The 19,598-nt window shown below is 41.1% G+C and overlaps 1 protein-coding gene across 6 annotated transcripts in view; it reads right to left on the bottom strand.

The window, feature by feature from the left end:
- The window catches only part of LOC124880700 (sodium/potassium/calcium exchanger 2-like), an 85,511-nt gene that overhangs the window by 16,195 nt on the left and 49,718 nt on the right, over positions 1-19,598 (bottom strand). For 3 of the 6 annotated variants that reach the window (XM_047385974.1, XM_047385973.1, XM_047385975.1), the window contains 3 exons: positions 15,103-15,153; positions 8,166-8,264; positions 3,011-3,096 (listed from right to left, as the gene is read on the bottom strand). In XM_047385974.1, coding sequence (XP_047241930.1) covers positions 3,011-3,096; positions 8,166-8,264; positions 15,103-15,153 — 236 coding nt within the window. The remainder of the gene's footprint in view (positions 1-3,010; positions 3,097-8,165; positions 8,265-15,102; positions 15,154-19,598) is intronic. The other 3 variants (XM_047385976.1, XM_047385978.1, XM_047385979.1) reach the window with 1 other exon arrangement.

Raw genomic sequence — 19,598 nt, 5'->3', positions numbered from 1 at the left:
GATCGGGAGGAATGACCTCCCCAATCTGAATCCGAGTGGTGTTTTGTTATTGGACTTCTGTGCTAGTCACGGATTGTCCATAATGAACACCATGTTCAAACATAAGGGTGTCCATCAGTGCACTTGGCACCAGGACACCCTAGGCAGGAGGTCGATGATCGACTTTGCTGTTGTATCATCAGACCTTCGGCCGCATGTTTTGGACACTCGGGTGAAGAGAGGGGCTGAGCTGTCCACTGATCACCACCTGGTGGTGAGTTGGATTCGCTGGAGGAGGAAAAAGCCGGACAGACTTGGCAGGCCCAAGCGCATAGTGAGGGTCTGCTGGGAACGCCTGGCGGAGCCCTCGGCCAGGGATGTATTCAACTCCCACCTCCGGGAGAGCTTCGACCAGATCCCGGGGGATGTTGGAGACATAGAGTCCGAGTGGACCATGTTCTCCGCATCTATTGTCAATGCTGCTGACCGTAGCTGCGGCCGTAAGGTCTGCGGTGCCTGTTGCGGCGGCAATCCCAGAACCCGGTGGTGGACACCGGCAGTAAGGGATGCTGTCAAGCTGAAGAAGGAGTCCTATCGGCTGTGGTTGGCTTGTGGGACTCCTGAGGCGGCTGACGGGTACCGTGAGGCCAAGCGTGCTGTGGCAGAGGCAAAAACTCGGGCCTGGGAGGAGTTCAGTGAGGCCATGGAGAAGGACTACCGGTTGGCCTCGAAGCGATTCTGGCAAACCGTCCGGCGCCTCAGGAGGGGGAAGCAGTGCTTCGCCAACACTGTTTATAGTGGGGGCGGGAGACTGCTGACCTCGACTGAGGACATTATCGGGCGGTGGAAGGAGTACTTCGAGGATCTCCTCAATCCTGCCATCACGCATTCCGTGGTGGAAACAGAGGCTGGGGACTCGGGGTTGGACTCTTTCATCACCCAGGCTGAAGTCACCGAGGTGGTTAAAAAGCTCCGCGGTGGCAAGGCTTCGGGGGTGGATGAGATCCGCCCTGAGTACCTCAAGTCTCTGGATGTTGTAGGGCTGTCATGGCTGACACGCCTCTTCAACATTGTGTGGCGGACGGGGACAGTGACCGGAGGGTGTGTTCCAACTACAGGGGGATCACACTCCTCAGCCTCCCTGGTAAGGCCTACGCCAGGGTATTGAAGAGGAGAGTCCGACTGATAGTCGAACCTCGGCTTCAGGTGGAGCAGTGTGGTTTTCGTCCCGGCCGTGGAACACTGGACCAGCTCTATACCCTCTACAGGGTGCTCGAGGGTTCATGGGAGTTTGCCCAACCGGTTCACATGTGTTTTGTGGACCTGGAGAAGGCATTCGACTGTGTCCCTCGGGATGACATGTGGGGGGTGCTCCAGGAGTATGGAATCGGGGGCCCTTTATTAGGGGCCATCCGGTCCCTGTACGAGCGGAGCAGGAGTTTGGTCCGCATTGCCGGCACTAAGTCGGACCTGTTCCCGGTGCATGTTGGACTCCGGCAGGGCTGCCCTTTGTCACCGGTCCTGTTCATAACTTTTATGGACAGGATTTCTAGACGCAGCCAAGGGCTGGAGGGGGTCCGGTTTGGGAACCAGTGGATTTCGTCTCTTCTTTTTGCAGATGACGTGGTCCTGCTGGCCCCCTCTAGCCAAGACCTACAGCATGCGCTGTGGCGGTTCGCAGCTGAATGTGAAGCGGCTGGGATGAGGATCAGCTCCTCCAAGTCCGAGGCCATGGTACTCGACCGGAAAAGGGTGGCTTGTCCTCTTCAGGTTGGAGGGGAGTTCCTGCCTCAAGTGGAGGAGTTTAAGTATCTCGGGGTCTTGTTCACAAGTGAGGGAAGAATGGAGCGGGAGATCGACAGACGGATCAGTGCAGCTGCCACAGTAATGGGGGCGCTGTGCCGGTCCGTTGTGGTGAAGAGAGAGCTGAGCCGAAAAGCAAAGCTCTCAATTTACCGGTCGGTCTACGTTCCTACCCTCACCTATGGCCATGAACTTTGGGTCATGACCGAAAGAACGAGATCCCGGATACAAGCGGCTGAAATGAGCTTCCTCCGTAGGGTGGCCGGGCACTCCCTTAGAGATAGGGTGAGGAGCTCGGCCATCCGGGAGGAGCTCGGAGTAGAGCCGCTGCTCCTCCACATTGGGAGGAGCCAGTTGAGGTGGCTTGGGCATCTATACGGATGCCTCCTGGACGCCTTCCTCGGGAGTTGTTCCAGGCACGTCCCACCGGGAGGAGGCCAAGGGGACGACCCAGGACACGCTGGAGGGACTATGTCTCTCGGCTGGCCTGGGAACGCCTTGGGCTCCCCCTGGAGGAGCTGGAGGAGGTGTCTGGAGAGAGGGACGTCTGGGCGTCTCTGCTGAGTCTGCTGCCCCCGCGACCCGGTCCCGGATAAGCGGAAGACGACGAGTACGAGTATATGGAACTCTAAGTTTTTAAAATTATTATTTTTATGTTTTATGAAAAAATGATGAATAAGTCAGCCCAGGAGACTAAAATGAACCTTTCACTGAGTTTAAAAAAAGGCTCAGGGTTTAGTTCATCTTCTCAGTTGCTGTGATATGGAGGGAGAAATTCCAACACATCTGCTGTCTGCTCTCTTCTAAACATGCAATTTTGAATCGCTGCCCACTTGCGCCTGCCAGGTGCGGTTCTGCGTGTGGCCGTTTGTCAAAGAGGTCTCGTTTGCAGCACCCAGCGGTGGCGAGCGGCAGGTTAGCGAGGACTGTGATTATAGAACTCTGCGGGAAGAGGCGGGTCTTTGGCAGGTCCAGCCACAGATGGAGAGGTGCATGCTGGGAAATTATCAGCTGCAGTAGCATGTGCCATAATCTGTGCCACCTTTCCATCGGTCACACTCACAGAGGAACAAAGAAATAAATCAAAGGCATAAACTAGCTATGAATGCCTCCCTAACTGTGAGCTGGTCTCACAGATCTGTTACCTTTAAATAGCATGAACCAGCTGCATGAAGTGTGGCTTTGTCTCTTCAAGCTGCTGTTTTGAATGTGTTGAATGATTTCCTACCGTCTCCCCCTCTTGCCCTGCTGTTCCGTTCATAGGTGGTGTCACTTCCTCCACTTCCACGCTGGAGCTGTTTGGAAGGTTTTTTTCTAAGGAAAAACACAGGAAAAATTAACAAGTAAAGTATTCAGCAAGTAAAAACAAAACCTCACTCTGCCTGTGAACCATTTTGCCCAGAATACAAAATACAGGTTTCAGCAAAGGACCATGCTGTTAAAGTACACTCATAGCCCTAAAGAAATTACATTACTGAACACAATATATGGTGACATGATGTACTAATATCAGCTCCTGCATTCAAAGTTGCTTATTCAATGAATTATGTTAAACTTTGTGATGTTTACCTTCAGTTAAGTCAGTTAAAACCATATATACAAGTAACATGTCTCAAACAAGCAGTGTGTACTGTAGAGAGCCATGCAGAAGTATTCAAACCCCTCGAAATTCTCAAATCTTGTCATGTTATAATGAAAACCTTCAATTGACTTTAATTGGATTTTATGTGATAGAACAACACAACATAGTGCAAAATTTAGAAGTGAAAGGAATATGAAACAACTACAGCTTCTCTTCTATTTAGCCCTTATTACAGTGAAGCTGGAATAAAATCCAAAGCAAATGTTTAGCATGGAGAGAAATAACTAAATAATAACTGGAACACCTCCCAGAATCAGAATTCTAACTTTGAAAGTTGAAGGTTTTTCATCAACCACGACCTCTCTCAGTAACCATGTTGCTTCAGTGTGTAAAAGCTTCACATTGAAGATGGACCAATATCAGTCCCCATTTGCAGATTCAGTTTTCCAACTTCAATACTACTTTGACCATTAGATTTCAAATGCCGTTCCAACAGCTATAACTGAAAAAACAAAGGTAGAAAGTCTGGACACGTGGTTCAGTGTTGAAAATGGTGAACAATCAAACCTGCTGTCTGTATTACTAACAGGTATGTTCATGACTGCCACAACCCTCATTCTTTCTGCTTTGGCTCATCTGACTACATTTCACTGGAGGCTGGACTCACTCACCAACCTCACTAAAATACAGAAAGCCCAAAGCCATGTAATCAGATGATAAAACTGTAATTGCTGAGGAAATTGCTTTAATCCAACTGTGGTTGTGACACAATTAGGACGAGTCTCAGTTAGATAATGGGACTTAATATGACAATATCCCAGCACATGACCTCACCCCTCCTCGGTTGGATTGTGATATTGCAGATCAAAATGACATACGAATGAAGTGCACCGCATTATGTACACCACGCTGACAGGAAATACTTTTTAGACCGAACTTAACAAATGAGAGGCCTGAGACTGCTCTTATGACCACCAGTGTTGCATGTTGATTAAGAGGTTAATATGTTAATGTGGCTCTGTTAGCATAAATTTATGTTTTTGATCTTGCTTTGATTCTCCTGCTCTGTTAACACCGAAGCCATGAAATCGCTTCTTTCGGGCCTGTGTTTATTTTGCAATGTTTGGTCTGGTGCGCTTTGAGGGGGAAAAAAGCACACCCGAATTACTCTTGGCAGTGAGTGTGATTGATTTAAACACTGCTTGAAGACAACACTTGCGATCAATTTGGCTGTCCTTGGTAATGTCATGGTTGTTTAACGTCGGCTGTGATCTCATTAATCATTTCAGTTGGGAAATCTCGGCAAGTTTTTATAAAGTCGGTTAAAGTTTCAGTGAGAACATGCGCATTGTTGTAAACATAATCAACTAATAATAAAATAGTATCTGTATAGCCCTTTTCTTGGCAAAATGCATCACAATAATAGATTTAAATTAGTTTTTTAAAGAATATTGCTATAAGGTTTATTTTGAAAGCATTGCCAATGTTCAGGAAGTTTTAAAGAACTCAGGTTGGCAAAAAACTGTTCATGAATCTCTTGTTTCTGTGGGGTAGGGTTAAAAATTGTGAAATAGAAAAAGGTCTTGTGATCACATGTCCTGATGCTTGACATCTGCATAAAAGTGGTACGGTATACCTTGGTTCTGGCTAAGTTAACCAACAGGAAGCTTAGGAATGCAAATGGGTTGAGCCTTTAGACAATGGATTATAATGACTGTTTGAATGTGTCTTTATTGTGGCAAATTTGGGAAATCTCAATTCATTGTGTAGGCAATCACAAATCTCTGAAGCCTACAGTTAGTTTATGAATCACACTATGAGATTTGGAAAAAAAAAATTTTTTTCTTCTTTCTCCAACTGTCTGAAGAACACATAAACCATTAGCCAGGGCTTACTTTTGATGCTAGAGTAGTTACATTTACAATTTAAAATGTTGCTTAAAACACTCACAACCCCTTACAACTAACCTATGCTCAATTTGAAGGTGTGTTTGCTAACCACACCTGCAGCAGTTGTGCTGGTCCTAGCCTTGGGAGCTAGGAGTTCTATTATAGTGGCAGCCTGCATGTATAAATCTCCTTTTGAAAGATGCCTGATCGTGGAGTGATATTTATTACTGTGGAGATTGTGGATTGTTGGTTTCAGCCACTTGGTGAGATAATTGGATTGAAGCCAGAGCACAAGTGAACTGGGATGCACATACCAGCTGTCCCGCAGTAATCTTTATAATAATTAATTCCAGGGCTACCAGCCGGGTGTGGAAGTTATGAGGCTGCAGCTTTGGCATGCAGTGTTTGTGACCAGCTCTGCTTTAAATTATCTGATGACCATTCTACACCGGTGTGATTATGAACCACCATGACTTTCATGGAAGTTTTGTGCATGCTCAAAACTTCACATTCTTTAGGCATAATTGGAAGCAAAGCACATTTTTAATGCACCCTAGAACACGTCTTAGTGACCCTGCAAAGACCACACATGTAGTTTTGTAATGCTTTAGTGTAGTCTTAGTCTTAAAACGGTGGTAATGTAAATGATAGTTTTAGGCATAAAGACCAGAGATGTTTTTAGGAATGTTAAGACTCGTGACCCCAACAATTGGTTTAATATACAACCAAGTTGGGCTGTGCAGTAACAATAACATCTGTAATTGGAGACAGAGTGCGTATGTCTCCTTGCTGGCAAGCAGACATAACTCCTCAAACTGGATGACTGGACGAACACGGGATCGTATGCACAAAGTTAAGTAGGAATGAATTGCTGTTTGTGTATCCGGTATTCATTCACACAAGGGAGTAATTAAGGTACAAGCATGGCTTGACTTTTCTTTCTGAGGTCTACAGAAGCAAACTGTGTTCCAGAGATTTCCCAGCAGAGACCCTGTCGAGTGGAGCGGTTTAACCGGTCTGAAGGAAGGACAAACCGCCGCTCTGCATGCAGCTCAAGAGCCGCCCCACCCCATAGCTACGGAGGTTAGCTGCAAGCTAACCCTTTGTTTACCCCCACGTGGACCTTTTCCTCAACGCCAAAGACAACTCCTTCTCAACACGGTTCACGTAAGAGGTAATGTTTGAGCAGAGAAAATTACGTTAGAGTTAAATAACCTAAATAATGTTCTTTTAATGACGTTTGTTTTTGTTTGTGCTGAGAAACTCAGCTAATGATGTGTTGTTTTTAAAGTTAAGACAAACTTTATTTAAAGGGTGGGTTTTAAATACAGATCGACCATAACGCGCCATATTACTGGTATTTTAAAGGTACATGTTTGATTCTGGTAACAACTATAAGCTTCTTTTGTTAGCTCCAACCGCTAACGGCTCAGAATACGTGCTCACCCACTTGATGAGCCAGCTACAGATCATTTATCCAGAAAGGTTGTTGGTCCACATTCAAAATAATATTTTTTTAACATTTCCTTAATAATATTTCCTTACGTTATTTGTACTAGATAAAGCCAGCTAATTAAACACCATTAAGACCCATTTATCCAAAAAGGTTTGGTTCTTATTCAAAATAATATGTCCTTAAATATTATTTTAATGAATAAAGGCACCTAATTAAACATCGTTGAGAATTGGTCATCCAGCAGGTTGGTTTTATTCAGCAAATCATTCTTTAAAATGTTGTTTTATTAAAATAATATTTTATCTGATCTTGTGAATGGTTGTTTGAAGGTATACCAATTATTGCCTAAGTTGGTTCCAAGACTAATTTAACTTCACTTCCAGGTTCTTCAAGATAATCCTTGGTTCTCAAACATAAACATTGCGTGGTAATGTTGCATCACTCTTTCTGTCATGATTTTCAATCATCTTTAATCAACTTGTTTATATTGTACATAGTCTATTAGTCTTCGTTATTCTTTAATTCTGCTTGGTAGTTTAGTTGGGTTGTTTTAGCATAGTAAAGAGTTTGTTGAGTTTGTTTGACTTTCAGTTGACTTATTTTTGTTAAAAAATTCTTGTATTTTAAGAAATTGTGTGAAATCATTCTGTGTGTGTTCAGAGTTTTGATGTTCAATAATGTCAGAGCTTGGCTCATCCCTTTTAATTTTGTCCTAATACCACCGCCTTATTGGGCTGGTATTCACAGAACAACCCTTAAAAGAACGAAATATTATTTAATAAATTATTAATATTAAATATTAAATAATATATTCATATTCATAATCACAACACTCACAATTGCAATGACAATATCAATAATGATTAACCCACATTTTTTGACTCCCTTCCTTGTTTACTATTACACAATGTCCCTACCATTTCCTGTTTTCTTTATCATCTCTGTTACTAAAAACACATTAGGTGTGGTCAGTTAGAGTCCATACAATTGGCCAAATATATTATCAATATGCGGAGTGTCAATGATGACACTTGAAATATAGTATCCTACCAAATATTGTCTTCAAGTAGTCCTTCGCAATTGTGATACACATTGATATTTTAACAACGACTGCAATTCGATATATTGTACAGCTGTTTGTTTTGTTTTGTTTACAGCATGTCAGAAATTGTGAATGAGGGTCTCTGATGACAGTTTTTATATTTTGCATCAATACACAATATTTTCAAGCACTTGGATAGACACATAAAGGTTAGAAACACATAGGAAGAAATCATGTATTGATGCTGGTGGAAGAGGGATTAATTCACTTTAGTGGATCGGGTCCTGTTAGCTCCATCTTTATATTCACTCTGTATGCTCCTAGGAGACCCGAATCACCTAATGACATTGTGAAAAGGACAGTGAGGAAGGACAGTGAGGTAATGTGCAATCTTGTAATAACTGAGGTGTCTACCTGCACGGCTTGCTACTCCATTGGCCTTCTCGCTGTCCTCCACTTGGCATTTCTTTTTAGCAATCTTGTGAAGGATAGATGCCTTCTCACGAAATTTACCTGCATGCACAAAAAAAAAGAAGAGGAGAGTCGACGGAGGTTAAATCTGGAGCAAAGCATCTTCAAAGCTGCTCAGCCTTGTTCCTTTGCTGTCACCCCTGACCTATGGTGGGTCACATTTCTTAGGCACAGGACAAATACGTAAAAATTTCCACGCTATGGTGTCGTTCAAATAACACAGCATCAGTATGATGTGGAGTATCATATAATGATGATTTTGCAATCTCCTGATCCTAGATGGAGGTCATGGAGAAAATCTGTTGTGAGAATAATCTGTCTTCTGGGGGGTCCCGGAACCATTTAGTCTTTATTTCCCACCATCAGCTCACAAGAGGGAACAAAACTAAGCCCCTCACAAAAACTATATTAAGATATGAACAGCAAGATCTTGTATCATTCGCAAAGAAAACAGAAATCAGACCACAGTACAGACATCCCGAAAAACCTGAGTTGCAGAGCATGTTTCCAACAATTGCTGACTATACATACTTAGGAAGAAAATAACGTTTCAGTAAGTGAATCTAAAAAGTTAGTATTCATGTGCTTTTGTGCATGCATGTTTAATTAGCTGCATATTTGCATATTAGACCCTGCGTGTCTGTTCTCTCTAAGCCTAATTTCCCTCCTGAAATCAATGCAAAAGATTTTTTTTAATTTTATTTTAGGCAGCAAAGCTGATTTGTCAGTGCTCGACACAGTAAGGCGTCAATATGTACTCCACCCAGCCATGTCGACACTGTCTGTGACCTTCAGGCAAAATCATTAATAACCCCAAGTTGCTGGCGGCTCCTCTGCTCCCATTTCCTCTGACTCGCTCCACATCTCTGCATCACTTCTCTTCCTCCTCACTCATCCATCTTTCTCTCACCTTGTCTTTTCGTTGTTTGGCAAAACATAGCCCCTCGTACGAGCACACATGGCACGCACTACGGTTTCACAAGACAGCATCACATGTTCAAAAGCCAAGACATCACTCACCTTAGGTGGCATTCTCAGTTGCTTTTGTGTTTGACAGTGAGTGTGTATTTCTGTAAAATGTGGGTGGGAAATCATAATCAAGTCGTGCTTTGTAAATTATTTAACAGTAAGGAATCCAACAAATTTATAATCATTAAATTGATTTTAATGTTGAGCAAATACAAAATGGAAAAAATGATAAAAGCCAACCGGACCCTATGTGAGAAAGAAATTGCCCCCAAACTTAAAAAGCAAATGCCATCAAGAGTTGCTGAGGAATTTTTGCTCTTCTTTGCAGAATTGTTTTAAATCAGTGGAAGTGGCTGGTTCTGAAACATGAGTGGCAAAGGTCATGCTACAACATCTCAATCAGAGTCCAAGCCAGAGTTTGACTAGGCTGCTCCAAACCTTTAAATTATTTACAGGTCCTTCTCAAAATATTAGCATATTGTGATAAAGTTCATTATTTTCCATAATGTCATGATGAAAATTTAACTTTCATATATTTTAGATTCATTGCACACTAACTGAAATATTTCAGGTCTTTCATTGTCTTAATACGGATGATTTTGGCATACAGCTCATGAAAACCCAAAAATTCCTATCTCACAAAATTAGCATATCATTAAAAGGGTCTCTAAACGAGCTATGAACCTAATCATCTGAATCAACGAGTTAACTCTAAACACCTGCAAAAGATTCCTGAGGACTTTAAAACTCCCATCCTGGTTCATCACTCAAAACCCCAATCATGGGTAAGACTGCCGACCTGACTGCTGTCCAGAAGGCCACTATTGACACCCTCAAGCAAGAGGGTAAGACACAGAAAGAAATTTCTGAACGAATAGGCTGTTCCCAGAGTGCTGTATCAAGGCACCTCAGTGGGAAGTCTGTGGGAAGGAAAAAGTGTGGCAGAAAACGCTGCACAACGAGAAGAGGTGACCGGACCCTGAAGAAGATTGTGGAGAAGGGCCGATTCCAGACCTTGAGGGACCTGCGGAAGCAGTGGACTGAGTCTGGAGTAGAAACATCCAGAGCCACCGTGCACAGGCGTGTGCAGGAAATGGGCTACAGGTGCCGCATTCCCCAGGTCAAGTCACTTTTGAACCAGAAACAGTGGCAGAAGCGCCTGACCTGGGCTACAGAGAAGAAGCACTGGACTGTTGCTCAGTGGTCCAAAGTACTTTTTTCGGATGAAAGCAAATTCTGCATGTCATTCGGAAATCAAGGTGCCAGAGTCTGGAGGAAGACTGGGGAGAAGGAAATGCCAAAATGCCAGAAGTCCAGTGTCAAGTACCCACAGTCAGTGATGGTCTGGGGTGCCGTGTCAGCTGCTGGTGTTGGTCCACTGTGTTTTATCAAGGGCAGGGTCAATGCAGCTAGCTATCAGGAGATTCTGGAGCACTTCATGCTTCCATCTGCTGAAAAGCTTTATGGAGATGAAGATTTCATTTTTCAGCACGACCTGGCACCTGCTCACAGTGCCAAAACCACTGGTAAATGGTTTACTGACCATGGTATCACTGTGCTCAATTGGCCTGCCAACTCTCCTGACCTGAACCCCATAGAGAATCTGTGGGATATTGTGAAGAGAACGTTGAGAGACTCAAGACCCAACACTCTGGATGAGCTAAAGGCCGCTATCGAAGCATCCTGGGCCTCCATAAGACCTCAGCAGTGCCACAGGCTGATTGCCTCCATGCCACGCCGCATTGAAGCAGTCATTTCTGCAAAAGGATTCCCGACCAAGTATTGAGTGCATAACTGTACATGATTATTTGAAGGTTGACGTTTTTTGTATTAAAAACACTTTTCTTTTATTGGTCGGATGAAATATGCTAATTTTGTGAGATAGGAATTTTGGGTTTTCATGAGCTGTATGCCAAAATCATCCGTATTAAGACAATAAAAGACCTGAAATATTTCAGTTAGTGTGCAATGAATCTAAAATATATGAATGTTAAATTTTCATCATTACATTATGGAAAATAATGAAGTTTATCACAATATGCTAATATTTTGAGAAGGACCTGTATATTTTGAGTCATTCAGAGGTGGATTGCTTGTTTGCTTTTGAATGTTGTTCTGCAGCATAACTCAAGTGCACTTGAGCTTGAGGTCACAAATTGATGGTCGGACATTCTACTTCAGGATTTTCTGCTATGGAGCAGAACATCCTGGTTCCATCAATTATGGAAAGTTGTCCAGGTCCTGAAGCAGCAAAGCAGCCTTGGTCCATCACACTACCTTCACCATGTTTGACAGACTGTATGAAATTGTTTTTCTAAAATGTTGTACTAAATTTATGCCAGTTACAGACACACACCTTCCAAAAAGTGAATGATGATCAACATGTCTGTTGCAAAATGTGGTATCGTCTTGGTCAGCTGCAGTAGTTGTGGCCTTGAAACTCTCCCATGGAGGCCATTTTTGCTCAGTTTCTTTCTTATTATTAAATCATATAAACACAAGCTATAACTAAGATACATGAGGCCTGCAGTGTTTTAGATAATGTTCCGAGTTCTTCTGTGATGATTTTTGGTATATTTTAGCCATATTCATGTTGTCACAAAGGTTCTATTTAAGTAATTTCTTCATTCTACAGGTTGGATAGTAATCAAACCTTACTGAGACTAGTAACAACCCTTCAAGCAATGTGGTTGATTCAAACAACAGGGGCAAATACTTTTTCACACTGGGCTGGTTTGATTTGGATAGCTTTAATATCCTTAATAAATGAAATCATTTAAAAACTACTATTTGCATTTATTCATGTTTTTTCTTTCTGATATTTTATTTGTTTGATGATCTAAATATATTTAGGGGGGATCTGTAATGGAAGAAATATTTTTCCACAGTACTGCACAACTACTATAAATATCAGATATGAGATGTAATGTAATGTAAGGAATGGTTTTTGTAGTTCTTACTAGTTTTGCGGGTTTCTATTTCTGACTAACTATTTGGTATTTTTTGACAGATCTTTTTTTACTCTCTTCAATCATTCAGTCACATTTTACTATAATTTTGTATCTTTTTCCAGTATTTGTAATATCTTGTTATTGCTTAACACTATCTGTGAAAAATATTGTAAAAATCTACAAAAGCATAAAGGAGTTAATAGAGAGGCAAGTCCAAGTGAAAATATTTTCAAACGCTATAGAGTTTATGACATGGTTTTATGGATTTCAAAGAGATACTATCAGATTCAAAGGATACCTCCTGAACTCGCCACATCTAAAAAATCTTATTTTCTTACATTCTTTCCAACACAAACGGAAAAAAATACCAGTTAATTTAATACAACCCTAGAGAAAGTGTCAGAATGACTGCAGTTTTCTGTGGCGGTTAGGAACAAAAAGGCCCCCCCTGCCCCTACACCAACTACAGCTGTGCACTGCTGGCAAGCTGGCTGAAAGAAGGCTACTACAACTTCAGCTAATGCTGAAATCTCAAAGTTATGGTGTGTTAACTAAAAAGCAGGACTCATCACTCTTATTAAGAACACCATGTTTGAAATCTCCTGTTGACAGGCTATAAACAGCATGTCTGTTAGGTTGATGCCTGAAGGCCCTACCCAAGGAGATAGCCTAATTAATTATCCAGTTAGAATCTTTCTGGTTTACTTGTGTTACTCTATAAAGAGCAAAACTGTAAAAATGTACAATATTCTGTGTCACAAGCATGTTTACTTGAGAGCTAGATCATTTAGCTGTTTAAAAAGTATTAAAAAAAGCTTATGGAGAGGTTGGTTTGGAATGACACTGCAAATATAATAAAAAGATGTTCTCACAAGGAAAAAGGTGTAAGGTTTCGGTTGTTACTGATTACCAACCCACTGCTTTAACATAAAAAGAAAAATTCACAGACCTGCTTAATTAATCAATTCTATGAGGACCATTTACACTTTGCCAGAACTGCAAATAATTTGTGTAATATTAAAGTGTCTTTGAGGATAACCAAGCCCATTGCTTCTCTCCCTGCCCGGCTCTGACACAGCTTCTCTGTTTCCCTGTCAGCTCTGCTCGTTACGTAAATGCCGGGTGGATGAGTCACTCCGGTTTGCCAAATTCAGCATCGTACGTCTCAGGTGTGCGCACCCGCTTCTGGTGTAAGTGAAACCTCTGAGCGAGCGCTGAGGCGTGGATGATGTATTTCTCAGCAACGCAGATGGGTTACAGGAACAAAGAAACCGGGAGACAGCAATGGCGGAAAAAAAAAAAAGAGATCTTGTGTTTTTTGTTTCTTGAACTCTGTACGTGAATGTGCATCTGTGCATTTGACGTTTTAACAGCCTGTGAAATAGATATTTTAGTACATTCACAGAATTTAATATACAGTTGCTTGCAAAAGTAGTATTTTCAACATTTGTACAGTTCCAACCACAAACTTCAGATAAATTCCTTATAATTTTATTTGACCAACACAAAATATTGCATAATTAGGAAGAAAGGTGATATGTTGTTATTACGTTTTGTTTTTACATATAAAATCTGAACTGTGTTGTGATATTTTTATTCCGCCCTTTTTCTCCGATACTCCTAAATAAAAGCCATACAACCATTTACCTTAAGATTACACTTAATTATCAAATACAGTTCACCTCTGTGTAATTTAATGTCAATATAAATCCTGGTGTTCTGTGAAGGCCTCAAAGGTTTGGTAGAGAACATACAGAGAACAAACAGCATCATAAAGACCAAGGATCACAACAGGCAGGTCAGAGAAAGAGTTGTAGAAAAATCTAAAACAGAGTTAAGTTATCAAACATTCCACAATATGAACTGAGAGGCAGGATTAATCTGGGATGCAGCCAAGAGAGGTAGAGTAACTCTGGAGGAGCTGCAGAGATCCACAACTTATGTGGAAAAATCTGACAGAACAACTGTTTGTTCTTTACAGCACAAACCCATGAACCACATAAACATGTGGAAGAAAGTCTCTGGTCAGAGGAGACTACAATGTAGCTTTTTGGCTTACCTGAAAACTAATACTGCATCTAAACTTGAACACATCTTTCTACCTGTAAAACATCACGGCGACAGCATCATGTTGTGTGGATATTTCCCACATTTTACAGGAAAACTGGACAGAAATGGTGGAAAGATGGATGGAGGTAAATACAGGACAATCCTGAAAAAAACTGTTAGTGGCTGCAAAAGACTGGAGCAACAGAATAATACTTCAGATCAAGGCAAGTTCGTGTGTTAGAATGACCTGGGTAAAGTCAAGATCTAAATCCAATTAGGAATTAGTAGCAAGATTAGAAAATTGCTGTTCATAGACACTATCCATTCAACCTTATTGAATTCTAGTTATTTCGTAAAGAGTGGACAAAAATGTGCAAAACGTTTAGATTTAAACTTCTAGGGTATAAGTGAGCTATAATGGAATTACTTTTACAGTTATTATTGATATTATTATTATTAATACCATATTTGTGTTGGTCTGTTACATAAAATCCTAATAAAGTACATTCAAATTTGTGATTGTAACATAGCAAAATATAAATGAATAATTTTGCAAGGCATATGCCTTTTTGGTTTCACATAACTAAAAAAAAATGAAAACACCTCACACAGAAAAACACGAAATTTTCTGAGGGCAACACAATATATGAAGACTCAAAGACTTAAAATTAACTTAAAAAATGGCATGGACACCATGATTTGCACTTATGTCAGTGAAATCTCAGAGAGGGTTGTCAAAATGAAAAGCAAAACTGTGCAAAATGTGTGTCATAAGCAAGAACACAAAAAGAAGGTAGAAGCAAAGTATCGATTCATCATGGGAATGAGGTGAGGGGGGAAAAAACACAAAACCAAGAGAGGATGACGACAACTGAATTACACAAGGAAGTAGTGAAAAATTTTGGGCTTACCTTCCTCAGTCATTGAGTGATAATATTTTAGTTTCCCATAAGTCCCAAGCTCTACAACATCACAGCAAAAGACACAAGGTAAGGCAACATACACACAAAGTAAAGGGAAATAGTGAACATGACAGAACAGTACAAGTCCGCTTGGCTCTACGTACATCACGTAATGTGCAAAAGACTCACACAGGCACAAGAAGTGACAAACAGAAAGACAAAAATCTCTCTGAGTCATCGCTGCATAAGTGCAAGGCAAAGTTTGAACAGCATATAAAACACTCTGGAACTTCACAGTGACTCGGTCTGAAAATGAGCCTCCAGGAGGCAGAGTTTATTTAGATTGAAGGAGTGTAAAAAAAAAAGAAAGAAAGAAGCGAGATGAAACTATGATACTCATAAAGATAAGTTAACATCAAATAGACTGAACAGGGATGTAAAATGGAATATACTGGATCAACATGCAACAAAAAAGATGAGTCCTCCTCTCCTCTGTACACAACTTTTTTCAAATGAAACCTCATGACTCAGCATTTTATTTCAACAATAAAACCACTCCGGCTAATTTGATTCCCTTACTGAAGCTGTTCTCCGTGCCACTGGGACTAGGACTGTCAGCACATCTGCATGATGAATTAGCCAGAAACACAAATCGGCAGCAACAGCTGAACGTGAAACAGCAGAACACAGGATTCAGCCTCTTTGCCTCAGAAAGAAAAAGAAATAGCATCTCGCAGCTTAAAGCTGTTCTGTTTCAACTATAAATATGTTTGCTTCTCTCCCTGCAGCGGGTTTTGGGTTGTGTGCTCATTTAGCTGATACACACAAGATTAAACTACTGCTTGAGTACATCTGTTAGGACAGAAAATCATTTAATAGACGCCAAAAACAATGGGTTGTGCCCTATAGTCTTAAAACAGAGGTCCCCTGCCAACTGGTGATGGTCGTGAATGCTCAGGTAATCCTATAAAGCACAAAGGGTCAAAATGATACACAGAGGCTCATATATACATTCAGTGCGATGAAAGCCTTTCCTTCTTTACACATTTCCCTTGTTTTTGCTTGTTGGTCGCACTATGGTTGGCCAAACAACTTTGGTTACAAAACAATCCAGAACAACATTTAACACACTGCAGGCCTCATTTGCCTCAGTTAAGGTCAATGTTCAGGATTCAACATAAGACAAAAACCACAGGAGAACTCTAAGGTCAAAACCACCGCGAACACAAAAAGGCCAGTGTCATGTTTCCAAAACATCCTCTTGATGATCCAAGACTTTTGGGAAAATATTCTGAGCATGGACAAGAAAAACGTGGAACTTTTTGAAATGTGTGACACAACAATGGCAGCTTGTGGAGCAGTGACTGCTACTTCTGTAGAGAAGTCTGTGTGGATGCGTAGTCGGAGCCAGCACAGTGACGTAAATGTCTGATAAAATGCAACATGACTCTTCATACTGTGGACCGTTTCGAACCTATCAGCTATGTATCCGATTTAGTGGCACAAATTAGACTTTTTGGGAGGTGAAAACAACAGAATTATGCTGTTCTGACTGCCATGAAAAAGTCAGATATGGGTCGCATATGGGCAAAAAAGTGGGATTTGCTTGCAGCGTGATCGTAGCCTTAGGCCCATGCAATGATCCATAGCGCACCATCAACTGCACTTCTGATTGCCTCAAAAACACACCACTGTACAGTGGCTTAAGATTTTGAATAAGTGGTCATAAGATTTCTAGAATATCTTTTAATGGGGAAAGGCCTATTAACTTCCTCTTAGTGATCCTTTTAAAGTGAAAGATTCCGCATGAGAAATCTCGCAAACCCTCTCAAGATCAAAAGTGAGTTCAGAGTAATTCCCTTTCGTGTTTCTGTCACCTCACTTTCTGATTGGCTACACGTCCCATTCAACCGGCTACATGCTGTTTATCCTCAGAGAACACCACCAAGGTAGGATATTGGTCCAAGACAATCCAACATGCTGAATTTCCCCGATTTGAGGTCGGAACAGTACTGACGTCCTTCCAAGCAGACTAGATTGCTCTTAACACAACACACATGGCAGGAATATCTCATAAGATTATCTTAAGAGCCATCCCGATGATCAGGGCATGTCGGAAGGGGAAGATTGGGGCAGAAATCGGCATTAAAAATCCTCCCGTGTAAACCTTAAGTAAACCACCTACGTGCCCCCTGCCCCCTGCCTACGCCTTCAAAAAACCTGAGGTCAAAGTGCAACCTCCTAAGGACATTTAAACTATTTCAGTTTAGGTACATGTAATTAAGTAATAAATGTAATCCTAAATTAAATTAAGAAAACAAATATCTAACATCCCATAAAAGACTCAATCCCAACCAAGGATTAAGTTAAATATCTGTAAATCCCCTGGGAAATTAAAATATGGCTCGAAAGCAGGAAATGCTTAAAGAATATAAGTGTATTCGAGAAACAAAGCCACAACAGTCAAATTGAGGTCTGGAAGACTGAAATTACGTTACAAGCTTCCAGCTCACAGGGCTTTGCCAAATCAAAATGTCCCATTTTACTTTAAAAAAAAAAAAAAAACTTCACAAATGGGACAAGGGGAAGCTGATGGCCTAAAAATGATCGTAATCTGTTTTTTGAAGAACTGTGCACTTAGGATGTCCAAAAGTTAATAACTATTTAGAGAAAAAAAGGGGCATAAACCCCTCCAGCAACAACTGAAAGACCAAATTATAAAAGCCTTTGTCATAGTTTTTAAATGGGTTGATTTAACTGGCCAAACCTTTGCTGAGGTCTACTTTTACTTGCTCAATGCAAACTATTTTTTCTTTTTAATGGAGGGATGCTAAAAGTGATTGAAGGTCACTGAGTGGACTAACCACAATAGGCTTGAAATACTGTACAACTAACTGAAACCTAACCATTAGACCACCTAGTACATTTTAATATGTTATTTAAATATTCTGCAGCTTTAAAGATTGCAGAAAATGTCTACCTACTAAACTTGATGTTTAACCTACACTTTTTATCCAACTTTGTGTTACTTGTCGTGAGCCATTATCTTTAATAGTGTGGAGCACAAAAACACCTCAACTGTATATTTCACCTACAAGAGCTCTACTTTTTCCAGGTTCCTACAAAAGGTCCATGCCAGACCACAGGTCTACCCAAAATAACAGCTTTATCCATGCAGCTGGCCTCAGAAGATCTCCAAACTATGAGAAGCATGTGACTTTGTCAGTGTTTTTGTTGAATATTTGTCTCTAATATGAATGAACTTTTGGGTTTAATTTAGAAATCAATAAAGCTTTGAAATTGAATAGTATGTTAAACCTTGAATGTGAACCATTTAATGGAATGATTACATGTTTAAAATAAAGTAATGTGAAACAGCCTCATTGAAAGTTTTCATCTCTATAAATCTAAAGAAGGTCTTTAAAAAACTGTTGGATCTAACGCAACATATCTGTCAGGTTACGAAACTCTTCTTCTGATTGGCTGATCAGGCTCTCATGGCGTCTTCTCCCCCCAAAGCTCAGGTTGCTGAGGACCTGAGATCAGTCCGGAGACTGAAAAAAAGGATCCATCCAGAATGGTTTTGCCTGACTGTGTCAAAAAATCCTAATCAATCACTGCAAAGATTTCTGTATTTCACATCGTACGCTGCACCACATTCTGCTATCTTTGTGTACAGTTCCTGCAAGCCAAAACTGATTGACTTGCCTATGTCCAACAAGTCTGACAGAACTGCTGTGTCTGTATGACCTTCAACCATTTGGCTTAGCTATGTGTGTATGTGCTTGTGTGAGTAGGGGTGTAGAAAAGTCTGCCCCACCCCAAAGCCCTATGGGTCTACAGTGTATTAGGGATCTCTTTTTTTGAACATGATCTATATTTAATGACCATAGGTGTTTTCTAGGAACAGCTCTTTTTTCACAACAATAGATGACGCCTTAATCCATCTATTCATTCCCTGCTCCATGCTACCATCACTCATGAACAAGATACCAAGAAACTTGAACTCTTTCGTTTGAGCCAAAGACTGACCACAAATCTGTAGGGAGCTGTCCACCTTTTCTTGTGTGAGAACATAGTTCTTGGACTTAGAGGAGCATCTGTGTCTTATCCTGAACACTTCACACTCAACTGTGTGAATTACGAACTTCAATTGACAGTGAAGGTCATGGCTTGAGTCAAAAAGAACATCATCTGCAGAGAGCACATATGAGATCCTAGATGATGCAGATGATGCATGTCTGCGAATACACCTGTGGTGGAAAAATCTGTTTCTTGCTGATAAAGTTGTATGACTGCTTTGAGCTATGGGTTATTTCTTTATTATGTTTGAACTTTGTGTAAAGTTGTTTTGTCTGCTCCTACTTTGAAGGTACTCTGCTGTAGATGAACAACAAGCCAGTTTTTAACATAACTTTATTGCCGAGAAGCTTCCCACTATCAGTTTCGTAAATATGTTGAATTTCTCCTGTCCTATGTATAGGAGACATGCAACCGACTGTTTA

Source organism: Girardinichthys multiradiatus, chromosome 14 (genome assembly GCF_021462225.1).
Source record: "Girardinichthys multiradiatus isolate DD_20200921_A chromosome 14, DD_fGirMul_XY1, whole genome shotgun sequence".
NCBI classification, from domain to species: domain Eukaryota; kingdom Metazoa; phylum Chordata; class Actinopteri; order Cyprinodontiformes; family Goodeidae; genus Girardinichthys; species Girardinichthys multiradiatus.
The sequence above is the reverse complement of the archived record's forward strand: the minus strand, read 5'-3'. Positions and strand labels throughout refer to the sequence as shown.